Source organism: Anabrus simplex, chromosome 1, assembly GCF_040414725.1.
Source record: "Anabrus simplex isolate iqAnaSimp1 chromosome 1, ASM4041472v1, whole genome shotgun sequence".
In the NCBI taxonomy this organism is placed as follows: Eukaryota; Metazoa; Arthropoda; class Insecta; order Orthoptera; family Tettigoniidae; genus Anabrus; species Anabrus simplex.
In genome coordinates, this window is record NC_090265.1 from 1026040793 (window position 1) to 1026067850 (window position 27058).

The window sequence follows — 27058 nt, forward strand, 5'->3', positions numbered from 1 at the left end:
ATGTCAATTTCAAATGAGCTGGCACCTGTGTACTTGAATTCCAACGTATTTCAATGAATATTTAATTTTCACTACCGCATTGTAATTCAAACCGACTTTCAACCTATTAGGTAGTGTTACGTACATTTAGAACGTGTTGAAGAGATGGTAGAGCAACCGACGCGAAATCGGGAGGTTGTGGGTTCGGATCCCACTGGTGTCTGGTTGGCCATTTTTGTTTTGTACTTAACATCTCTTTAACACGTACTAAATGGACGTAACACGACCTAATATGTTGAAAGTCGTTTTGAATTCCAACGTATTTCGTTTGTAGAATATGAACGGCAAAGCAAGTTATAAATAAGAGGTATTGAACGCTTCATAAAATAAATGTCCGCTCTTCTGTGAAAAGGAAACTAAATACAATTATATCTACTCGGTGATTTCGAACAAGTATCAATTAATTTTCTAAAATTGTGATTAAGTTAAAATATGCATGGAATATAAATGAAACAAGAAATAAGTCACGTAATAGCCTTTAGAACAACTCAGGTTGAAAACTATCAACTCATATATAATATTTGATATTGTGCTATACTATTAGCGAGACGAAAGCATGACAAACGTATGATTAGCTATGCTGATTTAAACATCTGTAATAATCAGTGTATGACAAACCGTAGACTATGAAAAGTTGAGCATGTATAAGCTAACATTTGTGGTGCTTATAATATATTGTTTCAAAATACGTAGTTTAAATGAAAAAGAACGCAGATCAAGTTACATTTTAATCGGTGGTAGATATGAACAAAAAATATGAATACAAATTATTAACAATTATTTGTGTATCAATGACGGAAGCAAAATGGTAGCAGATGAATCTAGTGCTTTCAGATGAGAGGCAGACGAGCCCTAAATATAGGATAATTCCACTAAGTTATTTGCGTACCTAGTACGTACACTATTTTCTAGAAAGATATCTCCAAATTATATCAGTAATTGAAACATGTTTTCGAAGTAGAATAAAATAACATATTGAGTCAATTGTCCTTTTTCTCGTTAATTAATCACATTTCTGTGCAATGCTATATGGCAAACAGTTTGTTTATCAAGAATCTTAATACTCCTAGGCCAATTAAGTTCAATTTTGCGGACTATTATTTCAATGAATTATAATATATTTATACTTTCGTAAGGAGGGGTTATGAATACATGTCAATAATCTTTTCTGTAAAGGAGGTGTAAGTAACGTTGGATGTGGCATATAAATATATATCCTTCGGTTTTTGTTCACATAGTCTAACTTACCAGTTTCAAGCACATTCTTCAGCGAGTTAAAAATGTCGAAGTCTCTAATAGGGTAGAAGTACGTCGCTATGGATTTCAGTTGTTCAGCATCATAATCTCCAACACCGATGGCGAAAAATGGGTTACCACCTCGTTTGAGAACAGCAGCAGACTCTGTCGGATCTGTGGTGCTAACTCCATCCGTAATCAGGACTAGAACAAAGTAGAAATGAATTAGCTTTCATTGCTGCTGATTCACAGGAGACTGGGACGCATGTTTTTTTATCATTACATGAAATTATATTAATTCTATGGAGGTGAATAATTACGGACATTGTTGTACAAATGTTTCCTAGGAGTTATTGGTTTAGTTGCCAGTGCACTTATTTCGTGATGAATTCCGTACGACGCATTATGTCATTGTACTTTATATTCTCCTGTGGACATGGCATTTGTAGTTAACTGGAGTGCTTTGATTAATCATCTTCTTTTCTTTACTATGTGCTTTACGTTGCACCGACTCAGATAGCTCTTTTGCGACTGTGACAGAGGAAAGGTCTAAGAGTGGGAAGAAGGGGACCGTGGTCTTAATTATGGAATAACCCCAGCATTTGTCGGGTGTTAAAATGGGAAAACAACGGGAAACCTTTTTCTGGGCTGCCGACAGTGGGATTTGAACGAACTAAGCTGCTGGGCCACATATTAATCTTATTCGAAAGAAATTATTTCATCATGTTCATGTCAGGGAAACTATACATTTGTATCCAATAGTCCATAGCTCTTAACTGTATTTAATCCCAAAGTCCTAATTCCACACAACCATTAATAAGTATTGTTGAGAAAATGCAGCTGTAATGAAGCCCAGATGATAATATCAATAATTATTTCAGTCACAAAGCAATGTTTCGTGTGTTTCGTGAACTGGATAAATTTCAGATTAGATTCCAAGCTCAGAATTTACATATACTGATCACGTGACCTAATAGACCATATATCATTATTTCCCGTACGCTCAGTGATTTTCAATGATTACCATATGCGCCTGTCATTAAGATATAACCTCTCCATTATGTCAACAACTTGCTATTCGAGCCTTTATATATAGCGGTGACAGGGCCCAGGATTCGAGCATTTATTTTTTATTTTTACAACTTGCTTTACGTCGCACCGACACAGGTAGGTCTTTTGGCGACGATAGGAGAGGAAAGTCCTAGGAGTAGGAAGGAAGTGGTCGTGGCCTTAATCAAGGTACAGCCCCAACATTTGCCTGGTGTGAAAATGGGAAACCACAGAAAACCATCTTCAGGGCTGCCGGTAGTAGGGTTCGCACCCACTATCTCCCGGATCCATGTTCACGGTAGAGCGCACCTAACCGTACGGCTAACTCGCCCGGTAACACAATTATTAATATCGTCGCTTCACCGGTAAAAGTTTGTAATCCACAAAGCTTTTTCTATCGATTATTCTCCTTAAGACTGGCCACGCCTCCCAGCCACATATGGATATGCAGTCCATCAGAACAATATCCGTTGTGTTCGTTTTCCTATGCCGATGAGTAACCGAAAATAAATCTAACATGCATTATACAATAGGAGTGCGTAAATACGTAATGCAAGCATACATTCGTATAGTACGGTACAGTAAGGTTAATTTTCCTTTACACATGGGCATAGGAAAATGAACACAACAAAATTTGTTCTGATGAACTGCATAAGTTAACCATATGTGGCTGGGAGGCGTGACCAGTCTTAAGGAGAATAATCGATAGGAAGAGCTTTGTGGATTACAACCTTTTACCGGTGAAGCGACGATATTAAATGATGTATGACTAACTAGTAGTAATTTTTTTTGTCTTAAACGCACATTAAGTAACATATTTGAAGATAAATCAGATTCCCTGGCATTTACACTGGAATAATAGCGCTCTTCCTCTGCTTATAGATCTACTCGCACGGTTCTGGCGTACCTAAACACTATCCAATCTGACCCTTCGACAGGATTTCTAAGACATTAAATTCCAGAGGTGACTTCCAAAGAAAAATACATTACGAAGCTGATCTTGTTCAGATAAATGGAGCAACCTTTGAAAGTAGGGTAATGAATAGTAACGTTGTCAAAAAAGGAAAAACCTGTGAGAGGGCAAGCCTGGAAATGTCAGAAGCACCATGATGGACGTACATACATATATCATCATCATCATCATCATCATTATAGATTCTAATGCCCTTCATCGTTCAGTCTATGAGCCTCAGTGTGTTAAACAATCCTAATACTTTTATTAGCGCTGGTGCCTTGCATATCTCTTAAATAATTAGAAACTGAGTCTAACCATCGTCGTTTTCCTGTCCCTTTAATTCTTTTACCGAGTCCATTATTCTCCTAGGTAACCTAACCTTCTCCATTCCCCACACATGGCCCCTTCACTACGCCGGTTGATGCGCATAGCTTCCTTTATCGAGTTTATTACCCTACAAGTGCAAATGCTATATTCCGTAGTGCCATTTCTTAATGCTGAAAATGTAGAGGTTTAGAAAACATTTTATGAAATCGCTGAATATTACCAGAAACCAGCAATATATGCACAATTATTTTCAGAAGTAGTTAATTCACCATAAAACATATAAGAAATGAAAATATTAGAACTAATAATTCTTTATAGAAAGCAAACTTTTTTTGGTTTTAATTTTTGTTATCTTGAAAATACAAAGTGAAATTGCATAAAAAATATCATTATGATAAAAAGGAAATATAAAAATATTCTCCATACAATGCTAAAATTATCCTGAAAGTTTCAAGAAAATCTGAATATAATTAGGACTTCTAGACATCTTAATTTCACAATAGGGAAAAAGAAAACATCCACGTTTTTCTTGCAGCTTATGATGATTCTACTTCCTCTTCCTGGTCTTATTTTCCTTTTGTGTTTCCTTGTTGCGAAGAAGTGCTCGAATTTATCCCAGCATTTTTCATGGACTCCCACATTACATTCTGAACTCCAATATCTGGATCGCCCTCATTTTTCTGATGTCATCGCACATACAGAGCAATTTCCCACTTGTCTGCAAGGGTGTACCGTCATCTGAAAAAATATCCAAATTTCCTCCAGCGTCTCCTGGATTTTCAATGTCCTCAGAATTACTTTCACTATCAATTTCATTGAAAACACTACCCTCGTCAAAAGGTTGTAAAATATCCGATTCGTTTAGCAATAATTTTTATTTCGACGCTGCCATGTTTGTTAACTACAGTCTCATGACAGCTACTAGATACGAGAATTGAATATATATGGAACTCCAATGAATACTACCAAAAGCGACAATAGTGGTAATACGTGTATACAAGAGACATTCAAGTTTATGTAGTACGAATGTTTCACCAACAGATGACATAACACTCAAGAAAGCACACATTTACTGAGGATCTCAAAACACTCTCCCTGGAACACAGGAAGGCGCAGTGAGCCACTTGAAGCAATCCTTGGCACTTATTTCGTTTACTATCATAGCCTGTATCTCCTCAATTCGAGTACGCTCCTGTTATTGTTTTCATCTGCTTTTACCAGCATTCATTACTTTTACTTTTATATCTGTTACGTGTAAATTATGAATCAGATATTCTAACTCCACTAAGATTTCACTCCAGTACTACAAAGTCTGTCTGACAATGGATCATTGTAAAGATAGTTTCATCCGAGAGGTACTGTGTATGCTATCCAACAGCGTTGATGAGAACTGCCAGCTCTCTGCATTAGCTTTGTAGTACCTTGGTTCAATTTTACTTACTGTACGAGGATCCAGCGACAAATTATATTTTTGAAGTTTATATTCTCAACATGCTGTACATTCGTACAAAATAATGCAGAGCTGACAATCAATAAAGCGATATTCGGTCGTAAATGAAGTTAGACACTGGCTACCCGTTGTGGTTTACAAATTCTGTTCGTACTGGTAAATCAAGACACACCGCTATTACGGTGTAATAATTCACTACCATGGGTGCACAAAACGTTAGTGATAGTTTACGGCAGGATTGGGGCAGAATTTTCGAGTGGTTTAGTAACGTCTGATGTTTACATGAATCAATATGACGCCTCGTCACCGCTAGCAACGTTGCTTTTTAGGCCTTCCAGCTCTAACCCCACAATACATTTCAAGGTGTGAATATTTCTTCAACTGTACCGCAATCTTACTAAAGATATTGTTTCAAGATAATGCTCACGATTGCCCTAAATTCAGATCAGTGATGATTGATGAAGTTATGTCTAATAGCCGTGAGGGTACCGGACGACTTGACCGTATGATTAGTGTCGCGCAGCTGTGAGCTTGGATTCGAGAGATAGTGAGTCTGAATTCTACCGTCGGTAGACCTAAAGGTGATATTAAATGGTTTACCATTTTCACAACCGACAAATGCTTGGGTTGTATGCAATGGCGGCTGATGGTTTAAAAGTTCAGTGGTGCACAATTTTTACCAATGATATATTATGATTACAGGCTAATTTTCAAATCCAGATACATCAACAATACTTTTTTATTATTAAATATAACACAAACATTTTACATTTCTATTTTCAGGAATATTACCATAACGCATTAACATTTTTTCATTTAAAAACTCTTTTACCATACTGAAATGAAACACTTTGAGGTAGCCTAATTCCGGTATTGAAAAATACCCTTTTGTAACGTATCTGGTTTCGAAATTAAACGTCGCGTGGGCCTTCCCATTCGTTTCACCTCAGATTGTTCCTCGGCAGTCCGTTGCGGAAACGGCTTAGACATTAAAGACTGCGCCGAATTCATGATCTGGCGAAATGCCACTAACTGATGAAAACGCACAATAATAAAAACACACATGCTGACATGACTGTTTACATAATGAAATCAATAAGCTACTTAGCTTATACGCACATAACGAAGCTCACGACTATACTGAAAGAAATGGCGGTGTTTATTATCAAATTTAGAGACTTTAATTACACATCCAGCCACGGCCGACTTGATGCGTCTCTCTAGCGAGGACGAATAGCTCTAGCTAGCTCCTTACGGAGCGCAGCGAAGGATCCAACAGGCCGTGATCCAGCAGATGAACTTCCATCCAGTGTCGCTAGATGGCACTCCTGTTCTATAACAGAATCTCACATTGAGCAGCAACGGTCTCTAGCGACTTCGCTAGTAATTGGTTACGTAGGAGCACGGCCAATTTGATGCTTCGCTCTAGGTAGCTCCTTAGCGCAGCGAGGGATCTAGTCAGCCGTGGTAGGAGGAGCCAGGTTGATAAACCTCCATTTAAGCAATGTATAAGAAGCCACGCCTATCTTCTCCTCCCCCAGCTCTCCCCTCTAGCAGCCCCGCGCACCCCTCGAGCAGCCCAAGTTTCATCCTACCTCAGGATGACTTCCTGCTGAAAACTTTTCGGCTCCTGCAGTGAATATCTAAGGGTACCGGCTTGTAAAGTACCCTGTAGTCAATATTTGTTCTCTCATATTCTTGAAAATTTGTCTTGCTGAATGAAAATACAGTAGTTGAGTAATCCAAATGATAAAACTCTACCTAAAATAAACATAAAAATTGAATGGGGGTAGTGCAAACCTGCAACCTGATGGAGAAACCGCCCCTGGTTGTATGTTAATTAAAGCCATGGCCGGTACCTTCCCAATTCTAGCCATTTCCCATCCCTCCGTCACCGAAATTTCTCAGGGTGTTAGTACGACATTAAAGAAGCGGCAAGACAAATGGCCGCGAGTGTACCTACTAATTTTTACTGTGGAATTCGAATTGAAACGGGAACAATCTATCAACGAAATGCCTTCTTACCTTACATTTAGGCTCTTGAATCCTGTAGGGAAACAAATGACTTGAACGTAGATTATAAATGGTAAAGTGTCTCGAGGTCTTAAATTGAAGATTTTAATATCAGTTAAGAAAGTATATTTTACCTCCAAATGTTTCCATTCCATATAATGTATATGTGAACTCCCGTGTACTGTATACCACGTCTATAAATACGACGGTGAAATAATAACATCTGGATATTACGCGTTAACAAGCCAAACGCCTTAATTCAAAAATAGTAATTTTGAGATTTTAAAAATAAAATGCATAGGATTTCATTGCAATACCTGTTCTCACAATAAATATATTTATCTTTATAATAATGTAATGGGTTTTTTAGAGTATCTAGAATAGTACAGTGTAGCTGAAATTGTGTTAATGTATTTTAGCTGAATGAAATTCGTTTCTTCAGACTAGACAAAAAAATTAAAATTAGAAAATTTAGTGATCTCCTACGATAGTAAATATCACCAGTGAATAGAGAGAAAAATGAATACACAAGGGTAGTGTGGAAAATACACAAACTAACGTGAAACTTCTGGATTGATTAGGCTACACCTATGAGAGCAAATCTGAATTACTTACAAGTAACAGTGAAATCATGCACAGCATTCTGCTCTAACTCGTTATTAGCGAGTTGAAGAGCTTGAGCTAGATTAGTGCCACCTCGAGGATACCTGATGGCGCTTACGTCGCTGAGGAATGTGCAAGTGTCATCGCTACTGGCTGAGACGTCCACTGTAGCATCGCTGCTGAATGTGACCACACCGGCAGAACGACGTTCTGACAACCTAGAGTAGAAAACGTGAGGATCAGAGTTACATACAGTAAAATACTTCACTATCCACTCAGACAGAAATCGCGGAAATAAGTCTGAATATCAAGTATGACGAGATAACTGACCTAGAAATAGAGACGATTGTAACAATAATTTTAAAAAATCAGAAGAAGAAGATGAATACAAAGGACTCGGGATGACTTGTTTGTAATCATTGTGGCAGACTTTAGCGGCACTGTAGATATGTATAAAGTGTGAAACGGTGTTTCTTAAAATAATGTGAAACGTGTTCAAGTTCACTTACAAGGAACACACAGATCTATTACGCTTTGTATGATTTAACACGTTGCTATGATCACGATACAAACAGTCACATAAAATTACATACCGACTGAATTAAAGTCAATGTAAACAACGTGCTGCACGCTACTATAGTATATGCGGTCTGAAACTCTTAAAACATTAAAATTAAATAATATTTGAATATACTATGCTTCTCTAATGATCATTTCAAGAAGATATTATGGGATATTCAAAAATTCAAAAAATCTCATTAATTATTTTCATTAAACTTTCGTGTTGTTGTTGAGACAGTGCCTGCAAATTTTAAAAATAGAACTAACTGATATTCCAAGTACTTCTGAATGAAAAGCGAAATTTGTCTCTGTGTTCCTTTTTGATGTCTACAGGATCTACTTGCCTTAAGAAATGGAACATATCATTGCCCAAGCAATGGGAGTGAGAACCTTATTTATTTGAAATCCAAACGATAATCCCAGGGTAGTGAAAAACATTTAAAAGGAAGTACGGGAATCGTAACATCTAACATTGAACATGATTTTGAGAAAGGAAGAAATAAACTGTTGCATGTATCTCAATAATCTGCGATAATTTGAAATTTGTGTAAGTTATCTACATTTATTATCATGATACTGTTAAATGATTAATTAGTGAGACATATACGTATATTAAATGTATTACTAACTAGCTGATGTACCCGTTCTTCGCTACGAAATTCTATATTTTGTACCGAATTCTTTGTGAAGCGTTGTACACTTTATGAATAACATTTTATTAAAGTTGATAGCTCTGAGCGTTACCCAAGAATAACGACTGGGAGGTCGCCATATCGATGGCCTAGATTGAATACCTCGTATCTCAAAAAGTTCTTCCTATCCATGATTTCCCTTAAGACTGGTCACGCCTCCCAGCCACATTTGGGTATGCAGTCCATCAGAACAATGTTCGTTGGGTTTATTTTCCTATGCTGACGCGTAAAGGAAAATGAACCTTATAAAAATTATACTCTAGGATTTAGTAAATACGTCACGCAGACATACTTTCCTGTAGTACGGTACGGTAAGGTTCATTTTCCTTCACACGTCGGCATAGGAATAAAGAACACAACGAACATTGTTCTGATGGACTGCATATTCATGTGTGGCTGGGAGGCGTGACCAGTCTTAAGGGAAATAATGGACAGGAAGAACTTTGTGAGATACAAGGTTTTCATTCTAGGCCATCGATATGTCATTTATCATGGAAGACCAGTTTAGAGAGTATTTATAGTAAAGGTAGGCCCCTTTACTTAAGCCAGTCACAATCGAGTTGGGGAGTTTTCAACATGTTGGCAGGCCCTCTTGCCTCTTGGCAGTCACAATCGAGCAAGGAAGTTTTTATTGTAATAACAGACACTCGATCTCTACCTCCATTTCTACTCACAGAATGACTCTGTAGTTTTCCGAAATACTTAAAGGAACTGGCAATGGACGGAAAAGCAACATGGCAGCAATATTAACGCAATAAGCGGTCCTTCAGTGTGTATCTGCCTAAGTACAAATTCAAAGGGAAAATTAATACGTTTAACATTAATATTTTATTATTCTCCGACTCAGTGGCTGAATGGTTAGTGTTGATTTCTTCGATTCACTGGATTCCGGCTCCCGGCCGGGTCGGGGATTTTAATCATATCTGATTACGGTAATTATTCTGGCCCGGGGACTGGATGTTTGTGTTTGTCCTAAAACTTTCCTCTTCATAACCAGACAACACAGCACACTACCAACCACCACAGAAACACGCAATACCGAGCTCGATAGCTGCAGTCGCTTAATTGCGGCCAGTATCCAGTATTCGGGAGATAGTAGGTTCGAACCCCACTGTCGGCAGCCCTGAAAATGGTTTTCCGTGGTTTCCCATTTTCACACCAGGCAAATGCTGGGGCTGTACCTTAATTAAGGCCACGGCCGCTTCCTTCCCACTCCTAGCCCTTTCCTGTCCCATCGTCGCCGTAAGACCTATCTGTGTCGGTGCGACGTAAAACAACTAGCAAAAAAAAAAAAAAAAAGAAACACGCAATACTATATCCCTCCATATAGGGTTGGCGTCAGGAAGGACATCCGGCCGGAAAACAGGGCCAAATGCATATATATATATACACACACACACACATACATACATACATACATACATACATACGTACATACATACATACATACATACAAACATACATACATATATGTCTCACCTGCGATCCCACAGGTGTGAAAAAGCGGTAGAAATATAAGGAAAGAATGAAGAATATTAATATTTTATTATTGGAATATATGTGACAATTTAGGTAGCGTGTAAAACTTTTCCCTGAATACCATTGTTTCCAAGACATATCTATAAAATTTCTCATAACGACTTGATAAGAATCATGAAGGCTGTAATTGAGCGAGAGTTAAAACAATCTCTGTTATATTACAGTATATTAGAGCAATGTCTTAGAGTGAACCATCATGCCATGATAGCTGACTGAGTGTGTTTCTGTTTTTATTTTGTCGTTTGTTTAATCATTTCGTGTTCCTTGCCAGTCAAAGGCGATGCCAGTGTATGGTCCTGAAATTGAAGCGGAGTCATTTATGTATGATTTGTACTTGGTTACAGTGGAAAGTAAATACAAGGCTAGAAGTTGAGCGGCCACCGTAAATCACAAACGAATGCTTATAACTGTTCTCGAATTTAATTATGCAACTTTTGCCATTTTTGTCTTATTTTCTTCCATAAAGGTAAGGAAATCACAAACAAACGGTCATAATTATACGCCGAAGCACAGAAAATCGTTCCAATATAAAAAATTCTTGGAGTTAGAAAGAAAATTCATATTTTTTCCGGCAAATTAAATTTTAAGTACACCTGCTCTGCTTCAGTTTTTAATGGGACTTACCGTTTAGGCAGGGTATTCACTTTTATGGGTCCCAGACATATTTTTCTATGCATTATTCACATTCTATTTTCCCGCACGGCCCGTTTAAGGTACACTGTAATAGTAAATACTCTCCTACCTTGAGAATATAAATTTTTACAATACATTATCTTACTATTATTGAACAAAAATGTGACATCCAACGTTCACATGATCAAAGTGATCAGTTACGACTCCCAAAATCAGTGTCTCAAATTTTGAAAAGTTATCCTTTCATAACCTTTAATTTATAACTCTCATTTAGTCAATCAATTCCTATCATCATTTTGTCTCCTAGCCTTGCTCATCGGGCGTTTACCTATTCTCTCGAGATTAGGCCTACCCTCAATTGTATTATATGTTTTCATCGTGGCTTATACCTCAACGATGACCTCTCATGCCTTAATCCTTTCAACTTTGGCGCATAATATTTTCCATTTTACTGGTGCACAACATGTCAAAAATCTCTTCGTTGAGTGACCTAAGCCCTCTCTGTCAAGTGACTCACGTCTCACGTTGGCGCGCCATTTTATTGAACCCTTTAAGGTCCTTTAAGTATACCTACCTTCCTTACATATCAGCAATAGACATGAGATCTTTCTCTTGGGTCGTCTAGTGTTCTTCGTCACTTGCTTAGGTAAGACGCGGGTTTCAGTAACTCGATCTATCTACTAAAAAGAGACATCGATTCAAAGAAACTGATGTTTATTTAAATACCTTTTAAAATAAAGTCGAAGAGACACATGACGCGTTATCACGAACTCAATCTTGTCCGTAATAAAAAAAATAACAACAAGTGCCTGAGAGGCATCCTTACTAGAAACCACTGTCCTAAGTTAAGAGTGAAATACAGAAAGTCTGGAGATCCCTAAAATCAGCTTCCATGTGAGACTGCATGTACCATCAGGATGATTCGTTTTGATCCAGCCCCCGTAGCACGAGCTCTGGACTCTTGGTATAATTAAGGCAGTCCAATCAGTATGTGCCACACAGTGGGTGTACGGCACGGACCCTTAATTGAATCAATGTGACCTGCGACTATGTCATTGACCGACATCTAAATTTATGATTTACGTGAAAGTCATTGTGGATGATTACCGCAAGGAAAATGATTCTATAATGGATAATGGACCTATCTATGTCCCTGGGGTTGATGTCCCAATGACCATCCAAATTTCTAAGATGAAGGATGAATTTAATATTAAATTACAGCAGCTGATAACCAAGGTTTCCACATGAATAAATCCCCAGCACATATGATGTTCAACAAAAAAATTAAAAATGATAATAACAACAACGACAACAATCGCTCACAACACGTGTGGCAGTAAAGTCCCTTTACTGTCGGGCATGTCCCCTTAATCGTTACATTAACAAGTTGAAATTTCCCAGCAAAATAAACTATTTCCAGAATACATTTTCAAGTTAGTCACTTGGTTTTAAGTTGATTCTCAAATACGATTTCATTGAATCCAATAATTTAATAAACTGAAGTAATCTCATAATCGTAATTAACAACAAAGTTTATCCACCCGGACGAATGGTTTCTTTAAAATCCCTGATTATTTCAGTTACATAGTCGTCTTGTTTTATTTATTGCTCACTTTCTTTGTTACTGCTGGAAACGCGATACATTTTATAGTATCCAGTACTATTTATTTATTTCATGACGTCACTCAACAAGTTTACATTAACAGTAGCAATTATTGAGAAACTAGCTTGGATAATTCTAACGTTAAACACTACAATCTGTATAAATGACCACCCAACGCAAAAAAAAGCATCCATGTCACATCACTTCGTGACATTAAAATAAAGCAAGACTCTGTACAACCCTCGAATTATGTCAAACAACATTACTGATTCTCAAATTTCGACATCCCTGAAAAGTGTTACTCCCAACATAATCATCTCATTTCCCTCGCTTCAAAAAAAAAAAAAAAAAAAAAAAAAGGAATTCAAATATTTATTAAATGAGGCTATTATAAATAACGAAATCTGATCTCAAACACTTTACCACACATGACAAATACAATTAGTGCCTTTCGAGTAGCGAGCTCTATTCTAACGGCTGGTCGAGATAATGGAACAAATCTCCCCTCTGCTGTTATCGCAGACGACACACACATGGCTGCTTGTCGTGTTTTAACTGGCATTAAACGAGACAACAAACACGATCTCGCTGGCAATTCACAAAATATATAATTCTTGACCCACATAGATTATGCGAAGTGATTTACTTTAAGACGTCACTCAAACATTCTTATATATCATGGTCCTATTCCCTTCTCAATAATTTACACAAAATAACTCCTCGGGTTTTCTAAACTGAACATCCGAGCATCAACACTACAGGATTTCAACAACCTGATTCACAAATCTTTCTTACTTCCCATTTCGCAATACTTGAGCACTTGCTTAACACAACAAATCTTGACACGACATTAATAGGGAAAATCTCTCTCGGGTGACCCTCAACGCCGTTACACAAACACTCTGTGACAATTAACCATCTCTCCCCGCATACCTTTATCTAATATTTCCAAAACCGGAATTCACAATCTTGACTTGCAAAACAAATTTTTACCGTTATTTCCTTCTCATCAATTCTACACAGTTTTTCGGACATTGGAATAGCATTCCCCTATAACAAATTTTAATCGATCTCGCCTCGTAACTTTCCTTGATAAATATTTACATCGCTTAACAAGGTGGTATGCCTTCACGCCAGCTTTAAATGAACAAGCACAGAATACTCTTACAACTGATGAGCCCTAATGGCACGTCTGGGCGAAACTCTGAAAACGCACAAGGCCTAACCACCCAAAAGCTGGTTCTATTCCCGTGATCGTAAGCTCTGCGGCAGTGAAGGCCTTCTTGTAAAATTGTATCTCCATGGGGAGAACATATTTTTGGGAACGGAGAATTCACTTCTCCTTTAGCAGGTTAGCAACCCCTATTTGCCAACATGGCGGGACCACGTGGTTGGTCTGCCACTGCTGAGCAGTGTGTAAAACTCTGCAAACGCACACGGCCTAACCACCCAAAAGTTGGTTCTAATCCCGTGATCGTAAGATCTGCGGCCGTGAAAGCTTTTCTTTTAAATACTCTTACATAAATTTCGTCTTTACGTCAAACAGTATTTTACGTTAAATTAATATCTTAACTCTGATAAACCACAAATACAGAAAATAAACGTACGGAAATAACACTTTATTTTACACACTGAATTCGTTTCTCAACCATCAAATCTCTACTCTACAACATTTCACACGCTATTTTCGCGACTCCCCGGTTATCCAAGGAAATAAAACAAATGACCTTTTGTCATATTATTTCCCGGACCTTTTCACGAAATAAAATGGTGACCAAAATGAGTCACAGATACATACACAAGAGAAACGGTGACATCATGAAAGTAAAAGCATTTTTACAAGGTGATAATTCACCTACCTTTCGAGTCGCTTACCTCCTTCCATCATAACAGATTCATCAGCCTCCCAATCGTTTTATTTAGCCATCTCGACAGATAGGGGCTTTACAAACATTTTCCCTTTTATTTTATTTACCTGAAAATAATGACATAAGCAAAAAAATATACCCTTCACACGCTTTCTTCCTTGCACGGACCGAACAAGTCTGTGGAATACCGAACCGCACTTGCAATATTTTAAAATGATTTGATTATTTACATTTAAGTTGCAGGAATTTGCAGGATCGTGGCATTAGAATGACCGTCTATTACCTGTCCCTGAAAAATGACGTGATGATTCAAAACCTATCTCCACTTGGAGATTACACTATAGCCACCTCGGTCAAAACCTGTCTTCTCTTTTGACTTAATTTTTTAAACGCTGGTTTATAGAGTTCCTCGGAAATGCGTGGTCTCTTCTAGAATTCAATTGACACAATGCGTGATTCCAAGATGGCGCGTCGCTCTTTTATAGTTTTTCTCCCACTCTCATGCTATTCTTACTTGCCGATGAGAAGTTTACAAACACTTTTCCTACCCCATAAAAATGTATTGAAGACAGGTTCCACTGTAACACGTAATTGTTAATTTAGTAGCAATATTATTGGTGAGCATTTAAGAATTTCTCTCAACGAATTGAACTGTTAAATTACCTCATAAGATAGACACTATATTTGGTTAATGTATCAGAGTTTAAACTAACAGGCGCGTTTTTTGGCAAATTTCCTTCTGAAGCTATTTAGTGATCTAAATCTCTATCATAAATGACCAAATTGTTTCACTTATAATTTCCTGACAATTGTTACAGTAGTTTCGTTGCCAATTATTTCTAAAGTATACTTTTTATTAGAACAAATATTTCACTGCATCCATGCTCCCTTTCCACGTGCGAGTGATGTAATTTCTTTTACGTGAGAATGAGAACTAAAACCTACCCTCTACGTGCCGTCTCTGGTCAGAGATAAAAAATGTAGGTTGAGCACCCGACTCGTAATTTATATCGGACCTCATGTAATGACCTTGGGATTCTGGTTCCTTATGACACAAATGTCATGGGTTCAATATATTAGTATAGTAAATGCGTAATTTTATCTCACTTCAACAAATCATCAATGTGTTGGATGTAGATCGGGATAGTATACAATCACTGCAGATAAAAGGTATGGGGATGTGAGTCGTACATTCGACTCAAGACCGAAACATAGCGAAGTGGCGTGCAAAGATCCAAAATGAGTATCATGAACCGAGTTGGACAACGCTGGAGGAATGATAGCGTGAGGGGTTTAGTGTATTAGGGACTGTGGGCCTCCATGGCTCTCAGACTTCACCAGATTGTGGTCACTCGTGATTTATAGCATTACGAATTCTTCAACAACATGCTCTTATATGAAAACAATGTGTGTTCAGATGAATGATGCAACCAGTGTCATCATTGGCACTGTTAGATTAATCCCTACTCATTGCCTATCTGTATTATCAAAAATTATTCCTCCATCCAATACTCCTCAACAATTCTGTGTCCCATAAAATTTCACTTTTGTACAGAATTTTAGAGGATTCACCAGAGACGCGAATAATATCACGGGAACTGACATAAATTAATCTACAAGCATTAACGACGTTCAGTGCAAATACCAAATGCGAAGGAAGTAGTCTAGGCACGAATAAACTAAAGTAAACTTAATTATAATAGGCCGAGGGAGATGTGGCTTTATGATAAATTAATTGACATGAAAGAGAGTGACAAAAATGCAGCTCGATTCGTTCCAGTTATTTTCGACAAAAGAGTAGTGTTCAAAATGTACCAAATTTGGGGCTGGGAAGACTTCTGAAGAAGGAGACGAACTGCTCGATGAAGCGGTAAGTTTCGAGCTATCAATGAGGAGATGGCGTGGAATTACATGAGTATTATAGTTTGAGTGGTCTTTTTAAAAGATGGAAAGATCACAGTTTAAAGATAAAATTGGAAACCAAGATCAGAGTTTGGGGCAAATGATTTTACATTTTTTGCAAGTTGCTTTACGTCGCACCGACACTGAGAAGTCTTATGGCGACGATGGGACAGGAAAGGCCTAGGAATGGGGAGGAATTGGTCGTGATATTAATTAAGTTACAGGCCCAGCATTTGTCTGGTGTGAAAATGGGAAAGCACGGAAAACCATTTTCAGGGCTGTCGACACTGGGGTTCGAACCCACTATCTCCTGAATGTGAGCTCACAGCTGCGCAAATATTCGTTTATAGATGGAGGAGTTAGAGATTGGAATAATTTACCAAGTGAGATGTTGGCTAAATTTACAAATTTACAAATTCCTTTAAATTATTTAAGAAAAGACAAAGTAAGCAACAGACAGGGAATTTGCCACCTGGGCGCTTCCTATAAATTCAGATCAGTGGTGATTGATTGATTGATTGATTGATTGATTGATTGATTGATTGATTGATTGATTGATTGATTGATTGATTGATTGATTGATTGATTGATTGATTGATTGACTACGCCCAATACTTCTTGTTTATGTTTTTTACGTTGTATAATCATGTACTTTTCAAGCCATATTAAATAATATATGGAACTGCCCAAATTTAATATATTAGTATTGTTATAGGTTATACATGAATACGTACGGAAATGCACGGACGATTGCATTCACTAGGCCCGTTTCTAAACCAAATTCTCCTTCAGTAAGACTTCCAGATCCATCCACGACGAACATCAGGTTGGCAGGTCTCCCCAGAGTCCTGTTAATATTGGAGATGAAGTCTTCACCAATTTCTTCAATAGCTGTAAAAGATCACAAATACCACACTGTGTGAATCAGCTGCGCAGTTCAATATGTATTAGTAAAACTCATACAATACTTATACATACACTTATTAAGAAATTAGAATTTAAATTACATTCCCATGAATTTAACGTAATATTAGTGATTTAAAATGCAGAATAACAAATTAAACGCAAGACAATGCTAAGCGTCCCTTATACTATCCCTTTTGTAATAGACGACATTTAAAACTCCAGACAGAATATAGTTACATGGTCTCTAGTTGGATATACAAGAAAATCAAATCAACTCTTTTATATTAACGTATCGTTCCCCTGACGATAACCCATCTCACTTTCAGACCTCACACATAGATAAAATTAGTCAATGACTTTCGCGTAAATGTCCTGGATCAAAAAAATCTTCCCCTACCGTTGTGTTCATAGAAAAATAAAGCAAGTACTTATGGAGCTAAATGAGAGAATGCAATTTTATCACAAAGTTATCAACATGCTGTAATTCTTCAGGAGTAACTGAAACGGACGTCAATGTACTTACTTTTGCATGAAGGCATATTCCTGCCACCTCCGTAGCTTACCCAGCCGCTCTGGTTGCAAATAACTTCAGGGGTACCACTAAGTTCGTAGCCTTTTTCACATACAAGTTCGCAGACAGTTCCGAGTTCACTTGTACCCGATGAGCAGTTGGATGCTTCCCAGTGACCACGCTGGCTCTTCTCTAAGACCTCACAAACTAATACAGGAAGGAGAAAATATTAAATACTGATATCAGAACTTCACAAATGACGTTAATCAAATTATAGGTAGATAAGTATACAACTTACCTTGAACTTCTTCAGGTGAATCGGATATGTAAGCTGAAATCATATTAAAAGAAATTTAATTCCATGGTAGATCGATATACTAATATAATTAATGTGATAATATACTTTATAAATTTAACACGACTACTAATGAACTGAATATTTTGAAGTGTACTTAATACACTAAATCTTATTAATATATTTCTTAGTATTTTATAATCGCAGTATACAAGATTGTTAATATTGTTAATTCTCTATACTTTGTCAATATCAACTTTGTATGCTAATAAAGGAATATGTTGGTATCACCGCATTTCTTCACAATATAATAATATTAATACGTGACGTTACTGATCTTAGTTTAATGTTACTCATTCGACAACAAGGAAATAAGGTAGACAAGACGGTTTATTCACCGTAGCTTAGTTAGATATACATTCCCTTTCATACACCTAAGTCTTAACCATCCCTAATACAATATTAATAGCAATATTTATACCTAAATAATGCAAATAATAATTATAATAGTAATAATATTAAGGGGAATGAAATAAACACGAAACTACTACTAAAACAACAACAACAACTACTACTACTACTAATACTACTAATAATAATAATAATAATAATAATAATGATAAATCTCAGAGACCATGAAGGAGAGGCGGTTGGTGATTTTCATACATTTGTACAGATTTTACGGATCAAGACTTACCAAACAAATATTTCATTACGCCTGGAAATTAAAAAGTACACTATAGTATGGATTAAGGAAACGCGGGAAGGTATCGACACGTTACACATCTCAGAGGTCCTAATGTTAGACAGAAAAATATTTAGGATCACGGTTAAAAATTTGGAGCGGTTTCAAGCCGTAAGAAGAACTAACAAGACCGGAAGCACCTGTGCAGAAAAAAACGGAAGCAGAAGGATGAACACATGATGGGGTATTGGAAAAACATAAAACTCCACACAAAGTAAAAGAAATGAAGTGGTAGCGTGATGCTAAGAGGTTAATTCGCTTATCATATGTAATAATAATAATAAAATAATAGTACAAGTATTAATAAAACAATCTTACCTAAATATTAAAAGAGTATTGTACCATATGTATAATTTACAGTTACATACATCGGAAAATTCGAATATTAAGTTACAGTAGCAATGCAACACATGGTAGTAATGCTAACATGACTTTATCTACGAGAACTAAATTTACTAGGTGACATAGGAAAAAGTACCAGTTACAAGAAGTTACCGAAATATTGCGTTGAATACAGTCAGTATAATTTATGTTTTTATGTTAATATTTCAGTGGAATTATATTTAGTAGCATTGTACTCACTCTGTCTGATGTATGTCGTTGTTACGTTGAAAATTCCCCAATTCTGGAACAGGAAGTACACAGAGGTACCTTCATCACTCGTAGAGGAAATGGAAATAGCGGTATCTCGGTTGACTTCTCCCACAAATATGGGAATTATAAAGTTTCCTCGGCTCTTAATCAGTCCCGCCTCTCCAGAACCATCAACAGAACTTTCAGTACCGGAGATGAAAACTGTAAAATAAGTAACAGAAATCAACGATCCCTTCCACTAGAAATGATTTTGTCTGTACGGCAATTTTTTTACTTAAAAAAAGCATTAAAAGCGAAATTAACCAGTGATGGTTAAAATGCCCGACACTGCCGTGAATCGAATCCGGGACCCTTGTGACCAACACTTTAAGAAGAAGTACGGACATGGTGGAGAACTTTAGCTGAAGGATACATACATTTGGCTAACAGATTACGGTAAATATTGTTGTTGAATTTGGGTCATTAGTCCGTAGAGTGCTTTTATGCACTCCACCATACCATCTGATATGAGGTAAATCTTTCGTTTCTACGTAAATACCACATCCTAATTTTCTCTTATCTGTTTGTCATATTCATTTCTTGATCTCCCCTTACCGATATTTCTGCGTACACTTCCCTCTACATCTACTTCTACACTTCCCTCAAGATCTTTGTGAACAAGTCGTGTCCTATTATTTTGCCAATCGTTCTCCCCTCACTGACTCAATTCGGAATCTCTTCGTTTCTGGTCCGATCTACTCATCTCAGCCTCAGCATTATTCTGTAACAAAAAGGTTATATTCTCTTTCTTTCCGATCGAGTGAAGCATGTGAAATATTGAACTATTAAACTGGCGAAATATTTAAGTTTCCATTATTTTCCATAAAATGCCATGCTCAAAGCAAAAGTCACATAAAACTTTCTAAATTTTATGTCAATATTTGAAGAGAGCAAAATTATTTTCTTAGGAAAGGTCTTCCTCGCTTATGCTAATTGCGTTTTATGACCTCTTTTCTGCTTCAACCCTTAGTTAATCTACTACCTAAAAATAATAATCTACTTCCTTAGAGAGCATTTCTTAATCTAACATTTCCTGCAGCAGCGGACTTAGGTCGACTACATTTTATTATTTTTATTTTGGATTTAGGCAGTTTCAGTCTTGTACTCGTGTTACAATATTGTCGATACCATTCAGCAAATTCTCCAGATTTTTGGGAACTCAACATTATCATGGGCGCAAATGTCAACATACCAATTTCCTCCTCTAACTAAGATTTATTTTCCAAATTTTTCTTCGAATTCCTGTACCATCTGACCTGTATAAACATTGAAGACTTAAAAAAAAAGGACAAACTGCAGCCCTACCTCACTCTTTTCTGCATTGCTGCTCATTCTTTTACTGATTGAAGCCAATCCTTGTTTCTCAGTATTTCATTCTGATCACCTTCAGAATCATAAAGAGATTGATTCGGTCAACATTCCAGTCGAATGCCTTTTTGCTTATACCAACGAATTGCATATATGTGGGCTTGTCCTCATTTCGATTCGCTAACATGAGCTCTAGAGCGAATATTTCTTTGCTTGTTCCTAGATTTAAGAGTGAAATAATTCAGTGGCTTGGTTCTAAAAGGGCCAATGTCAAAAAAACCTGTTTTTGAGCTATGAGCATTTGAAGTTTTGCTGAGAGTTTTCCAATTTTTTTCAACAACTAACTTAACTTTATACTTAAACGCTATTTTTTTCTATCGTATTCTTAAAAAATTTCCAGGTCTCTAATCTTTATTGGTAATCTAACATTATTGGCAAGGGCTTATTTAGTTAAACGTTAACTGTTCGTTTAGTACTTAACAGAGACATTGGCCCTTTTAACATGTTGCAAGCCAGGATAAAACGCGTTTGTATCAGTTAATATCTCAATTTCGATAAAAAATTACATTGGCCCTTTCAGAACCAAGCCACAGAATTACGTACACGTGAACAGTGAAGCATCGGACACAACTATGTCGGGAGGCTACATAAAAATAAAGCAGAACTAAAAATACAAATATTAAAATTGTTTTGAGACCACTTATTGATGAGTTTAAATTACGCATTCCGTTAATCGTTTATTATCATAACTAGTTCTGTAAGCCTGTCTTGGACAGTCGAAATTGCTATCTATAAAATAACTGGAATTTCCAAATATCGTCGCTGCCGGGACAAAATCCCTTATGTGAAATATTTTAGCTCAGAACTTTGGCCGGTAAGTTTCTGTCATCTAAGGTGCAATATTGTCAAGGCATTCTTGTTCTTCATAAAGTATGTGCTGCGGGTCAATATATCTCCAAAAATGTTATCATATAGGAGGTTTTGTCCCGGCAACGACATCTTATATGTAAATGTTCCACATTCCTGGTTTTATAGGGCATTTAAATTGAATCTAAACAGGTATTATATTATTTTCACACAAACCATATGAGTGCAGTTGTAGCTTGGAGTTGCACTTTGAAGTCTATGGATCAGAGTACTCTGAAAAAGCTATGTGCAACTGTCCAAAACACTCGGTAAATTCATCCTAACATTAAAGTTTGTCTTAGAGGCTTATTCATTGTGACAGTGAAGGCTAAATTTAGAGATTGCCTCGATTTAAGAACGAATAGTATTCCTGCATTCACATGTGCTAAGTCTGCAGTATTCTTGGTAAAAAGCACTTTCTTTCTTTCTTCCCGTCTGAACTTCTGTATAAATGATATTTTTGTAAGGCTTCCGTGGACTCAATCTCGTTTCATTGCACAAACCAGCTTTATTAACTTCAATAACATCATCGCACAATATGGACACAATAATGGTAATGTTCGTTATTTGGTCATATTTTTCGCTATTGGTTTATGATGTTAACTCGTTTGTATCTTGGGCAAAAAAATGCTAGTTTGGAAATCATAGTACTCACTTGAATGAAATGAATAATCAAGTGAATCTCCTATAAAAGTATTTGAGGTCCGGTTTTGATGAATCTCGATAGTGCCACTTGGCCTGATGTTCAACAAAATGACAACCTCACCTCGTTGAACGAAAGAACCAAGCGTACGAAATTCCACCTACAAAGAAGCATCCAGTATCAGCATTTGTTGAGATGTCATTCCTCAGAATTGTATGTCCAACCCATAAGGGTTCGGGTATGAATAGTAGCCACATTTTACGACCAGATTCCCTTCCTGGCGTCAGCCTCATTAGAGGAGTTAATGGTGTAAAATGAAGGACATGATATATGATAGTGGGAAGGGAGAGGGTGAAACCCTTGCCGACATATAGCCTACTTCTCTCTGATAACACCAAAGGTTCTGTCAAGGCTTTCCGTCCCTGTCCGAGAGACGAATCACTATCGACAGTGTCATATGCTCTCACTCCATATGAGTACTGCGAAAAGGTTCCGAATTTCATCCATGGTCTTAGCACGCAATATAGTGATTAGAAAATGAATGCCACCACCTCTCCTACCCTGCAGGCCAACATTCTAATGTGGTCTTTCTTTTTAAGATCAACCGTACGGTGTGCGATCATTTAGCCTGAACGCCTGAATGGTTATCGCCACCATGCGGGCTGTGATAACCGTGTGTTTTCATACCCCCCCCCTCTAAAATTCATTCATTTCGCAGAAAAATAGTATGTTTCACTATATAGTTCAAGTGGTATGATCGTCATCATTGCATTGTTCTTGTACGAAGTAATTCGCTGATAGAAGCACATTTTTTCTTTAAAATAGTAAAAAAAATCGTGGTCGTAGGAGGTTCATCGTAAGTTTTTAAAGAACACATATCACGCCTCTGTGTTGTAGTAGTTACTGTGATTAGCTGCACCCCCGGAGACTCAGGTTCAATTCCCCCCTCTGCCCCGAAATTTGAAAATTTGGAAGAGGGTCCACTCAGCCTAGGGAGGTCAAATGAGTATAGCGGGATTCGATTCCCACCTCAGCCATCCTTCAAGTGGTTTTCAGTGGTTTCCCACTTCTACTCCAAGCAAATGCCTGGATGGTACCTGCCTTAAGGCCACGACCGCTTCCTTCCCCGTTTCTTGTCCATCCCTTTCGAACTTCACAACCTCTACAAGGTTCCTGTTCAACATAGCAGGTGAGGCCGCTTGGGCGAGGTACTGGTTCTCCTTCCTAGTTGTGTATCCCCGACCCAAAGTCTCACGCTCCAGGAGGCGGAGGACCTTGAGGCGGTGGTAGTGGTATCCCTTGGAGAGTCCGAGGGAGAAAGCAACCCTGGAGGGTAAATGGATTAAGAAATAAAGTAGACATAACAATCTATAACTCGTACCGATTTCAGCTGATGAAATCCTCCCGTTTTATCAATATCACTGTGAATGACAGAATTAGGCATTATATAGATAGATAGATAGATAGATAGATAGATAGATAGATAGATAGATAGATAGATAGATAGATAGATAGATAGATAGATAGATAACTTAGGTGAAACATGGGATATTGTTTAAGTTTCCATTCCTGATATATTGCATCCTTACCTATTATTCTGCTTAGAGTGTAGCAACCTTAATCCACGCAAGAATAACAAGGTTCTTAAAATGAAGAGCACAAACTACTTTTCACAATATTACTTACCAACTAAAGTACGCCGTCCACTGTGTCGAATGATTGAGAAAGCGCGGTCGAGAACATTGGCTATGTCACTTCCGTCTCTGGGAGAATACTGGACACTGTCCACTCTCTGAATGAATTCTGCACTATCAATTTCATTTAAAGGTATGACGACTTCCGCATCGTCATTGAAAGTTATTAGTCCAAAGTAGGAGTTTCTGGAGCTGTAAGAAAACATTAATATATGAAGGGGAAATAATAACACGTTTAATAATTCAATAAATCAAGTGGCTTACAGTACATCATTCCTTTTAGTTTTGACGTGATTTCATTCCCATTCACTCTCCAGTAAGCATAACTTTTCATCGCAGCCAAAAGCGTAATACTATTTAAATACCAGGTGCTTTACCATAGCCGTCATTGACGGCTTAGTTTGGTATCATACCAGCAGTGAAGTCAGAACATACAGTCAGTCAGTCAGTCACTCAGTCAGTAACAACAGAATACTATTATTATTATTATTATTATTATTATTATTATTATTATTATTATTATTATTATTATTATTGATTCCTCGCACGTGGTGCGGACACTTCCACTCTCTGAGGAGGGTGGGCGACTTGAACTGTGTATGTGAAATTGCGTGTTATTGTGGTGTTGTCGTATGTGTTGTATATTAGTTTCGGGGATGCTGAGGACAGAACAAAACACCCAGTATCCGAGGTAATGGAGTTAATCATTTTGAGACTGAAATTCCGTATTATTATTATTATTATTATTATTATTATTATTATTATTATTATTATTATTATTATTATTATTATTATTATTTTAAACTCGTGCTTTCATCCCGAGGTGGTTCAGTTCTTTTCACAGGCACACTCCCGATGGAGGTGAGCTTCATGCATCATGCTAACCACATACCAACACTCCTGACGCTTTTAAATTTCTGGCAGTATCGGGAATCGAACCTGGGCCTCCAAGGACGTCAGTTAATAGTGCTAACCGTTACGCCACACAGGCGCAAATAATAATAATAATAATAATAATAATAATAATAATAATAATATTCATGTGGCTATTTCCCGCATGTGATGCGGACACTTCCACTCTCTGAGGAGTGTGGGTGACTTGAACTGTGTATGTGAAATTGCGTGTTATTTTGGTGGAGGATAGTGTTGTCGTATGCTTTGTGTATTAGTTTCGGGGATGCTGAGGACAGAACAAAACACCCAGTATCCGAGGTAATGGAGTTAATCATTTAAGACTGAAATTCCATATCCAGTCGGCAATCGAACCTGGGGCCCTCTGAATCGAAGGCCATTACGCTGATCAATCAGCCACCGAGCCGGACACTCCGCCATTATTGATTAGTTTTAAGGGTCTCTGGAATGGATGGCTTTACGCTTAAATCGTAATTTCCTGGAGAACCATAAGAGTTAAATATAGAATGTGTATGACCTTTCATTATGTAGAAATTTTATTTGACTATTCACAGGATTGGTTTTATTTTTTGATAGGACGGATCATATGCTCATTATTTGGGCTTCTACATGCTAAACCACAAATAAGTTCAGTAAGTATCGAAATATTAAAGGTCATCATTTTGTATAAAACTCAGTTATAGGAAAACAAAGATAATATTTAAACTGCATAGCTTGAATATATTCGTTCCGGGCGGAATAACTCAGACTGTTGAGACGCTGGCCTTCCGACGCCAACATGGCAGGTTCGATACTGGCTCAGTGCGGTGGTATATGAAGATGCTCAAATACGTCAGCCTCGTGTGGGTAGATACACTGGCGCGTCAAAGAACTCCATCGGGACTAAATTTCGGAACATCGACGTCTCTAACCGTAAACGTAGTTCGTGGGACGTAAAGCCAATAAAGCTATTGTAGACTCTGATCACTACTTGACCAGAGTTAAGATCAGGTTTATCCCCGCAACACCAAGAGAACTCCACCAAGAAACAAAAGGTTCACGATAGATGAACTCAGAATCAATCAAGAAATCGTAGAGAAGTATCAGAAAGAGCTTGAAGCCATAGGTTCGAATGAGTGGAATGAAATGACTGTAAAAATACAAGATGCAGGTAAACAAATATTATCCTTTTCAAAAAGAAAAAAAACATTCCTAGTGGAATGATGAGTGCGAAGAAGCACTGCAGGAAAGATTAAAAGCATGGAACAGATGGTGCTCTAACCGTAAGGATTTTGAGGAATTTAAAGAGCAGAGAAAATGCACAGCCAGAATCCTTAGGAATGCTAAACGAAAATACGAGAAGGAACAACTGAACTATATTGAGGAGCGTTTTCAGAAGAAATACACCAGAGAATTCCATCGAGTTTTCAAGAACAAAATTTAAGGTTTCACCCATAGAAATCTATGTTTCACGAATGACCACGGAAAACTCATCATGAGCTACAAGAAAAACTGCGAACATTTGGCTCAGTACTTCCAAAAACGTTTGAACTGTGATCCCCCTGAGGAAGTATGCTTTGAAACACCTAGAGAAATTGTCCAGAACTCCTGTCCCCATGATAGAAAGGAAATAACAAATATAATTAAGGGACTGAAAAACAACAAGGCACCTGGGGAAGACTTCATCACGTCAGAATTCTTTAAATATGCTGGTGAAAATATGGTTAAATAGTTGGAAAGACTCTTTAAGTATATTTGGGAAACAAAACAGATTCCAAAAGAGTGGAGGAATGCGCTCATTCACCCTCTACACAAGAAAGGAGACAAAAAGAACGTTAATAATTACAGAGGAATCTCACTTCGTCACGTATAAAATATTTTCAAAAGCACTCCAGCATAGAGTTGAGCCTCGTCTGGAAAAGCAGCTAGGTGAATACCAAGAAAGATTTCGAAAAGGCCGCTCATGTGCAGAACCAATTTTCATCTTGAAATCACTGATAAAGAAAAGGGCGATGAAACGAAAGAGCTTGGTCATGACCTTTGTAGATTTCAAGA

At 37.4% G+C, this 27058-nt stretch overlaps 1 protein-coding gene across 1 annotated transcript in view; it reads right to left on the minus strand.

Annotated features, from left to right (window-relative positions):
- The window catches only part of LOC136857914 (uncharacterized), a 175974-nt gene that overhangs the window by 5816 nt on the left and 143100 nt on the right, over positions 1 to 27058 (minus strand). The window contains exons 31-37 of the mRNA XM_068225176.1: positions 24105 to 24304; positions 19511 to 19723; positions 18187 to 18219; positions 17901 to 18095; positions 17206 to 17362; positions 7686 to 7891; positions 1288 to 1479 (exon numbers count right to left, since the gene is read on the minus strand). Of these exons, the coding sequence (XP_068081277.1) occupies positions 1288 to 1479; positions 7686 to 7891; positions 17206 to 17362; positions 17901 to 18095; positions 18187 to 18219; positions 19511 to 19723; positions 24105 to 24304 (1196 nt within the window). The remainder of the gene's footprint in view (positions 1 to 1287; positions 1480 to 7685; positions 7892 to 17205; positions 17363 to 17900; positions 18096 to 18186; positions 18220 to 19510; positions 19724 to 24104; positions 24305 to 27058) is intronic.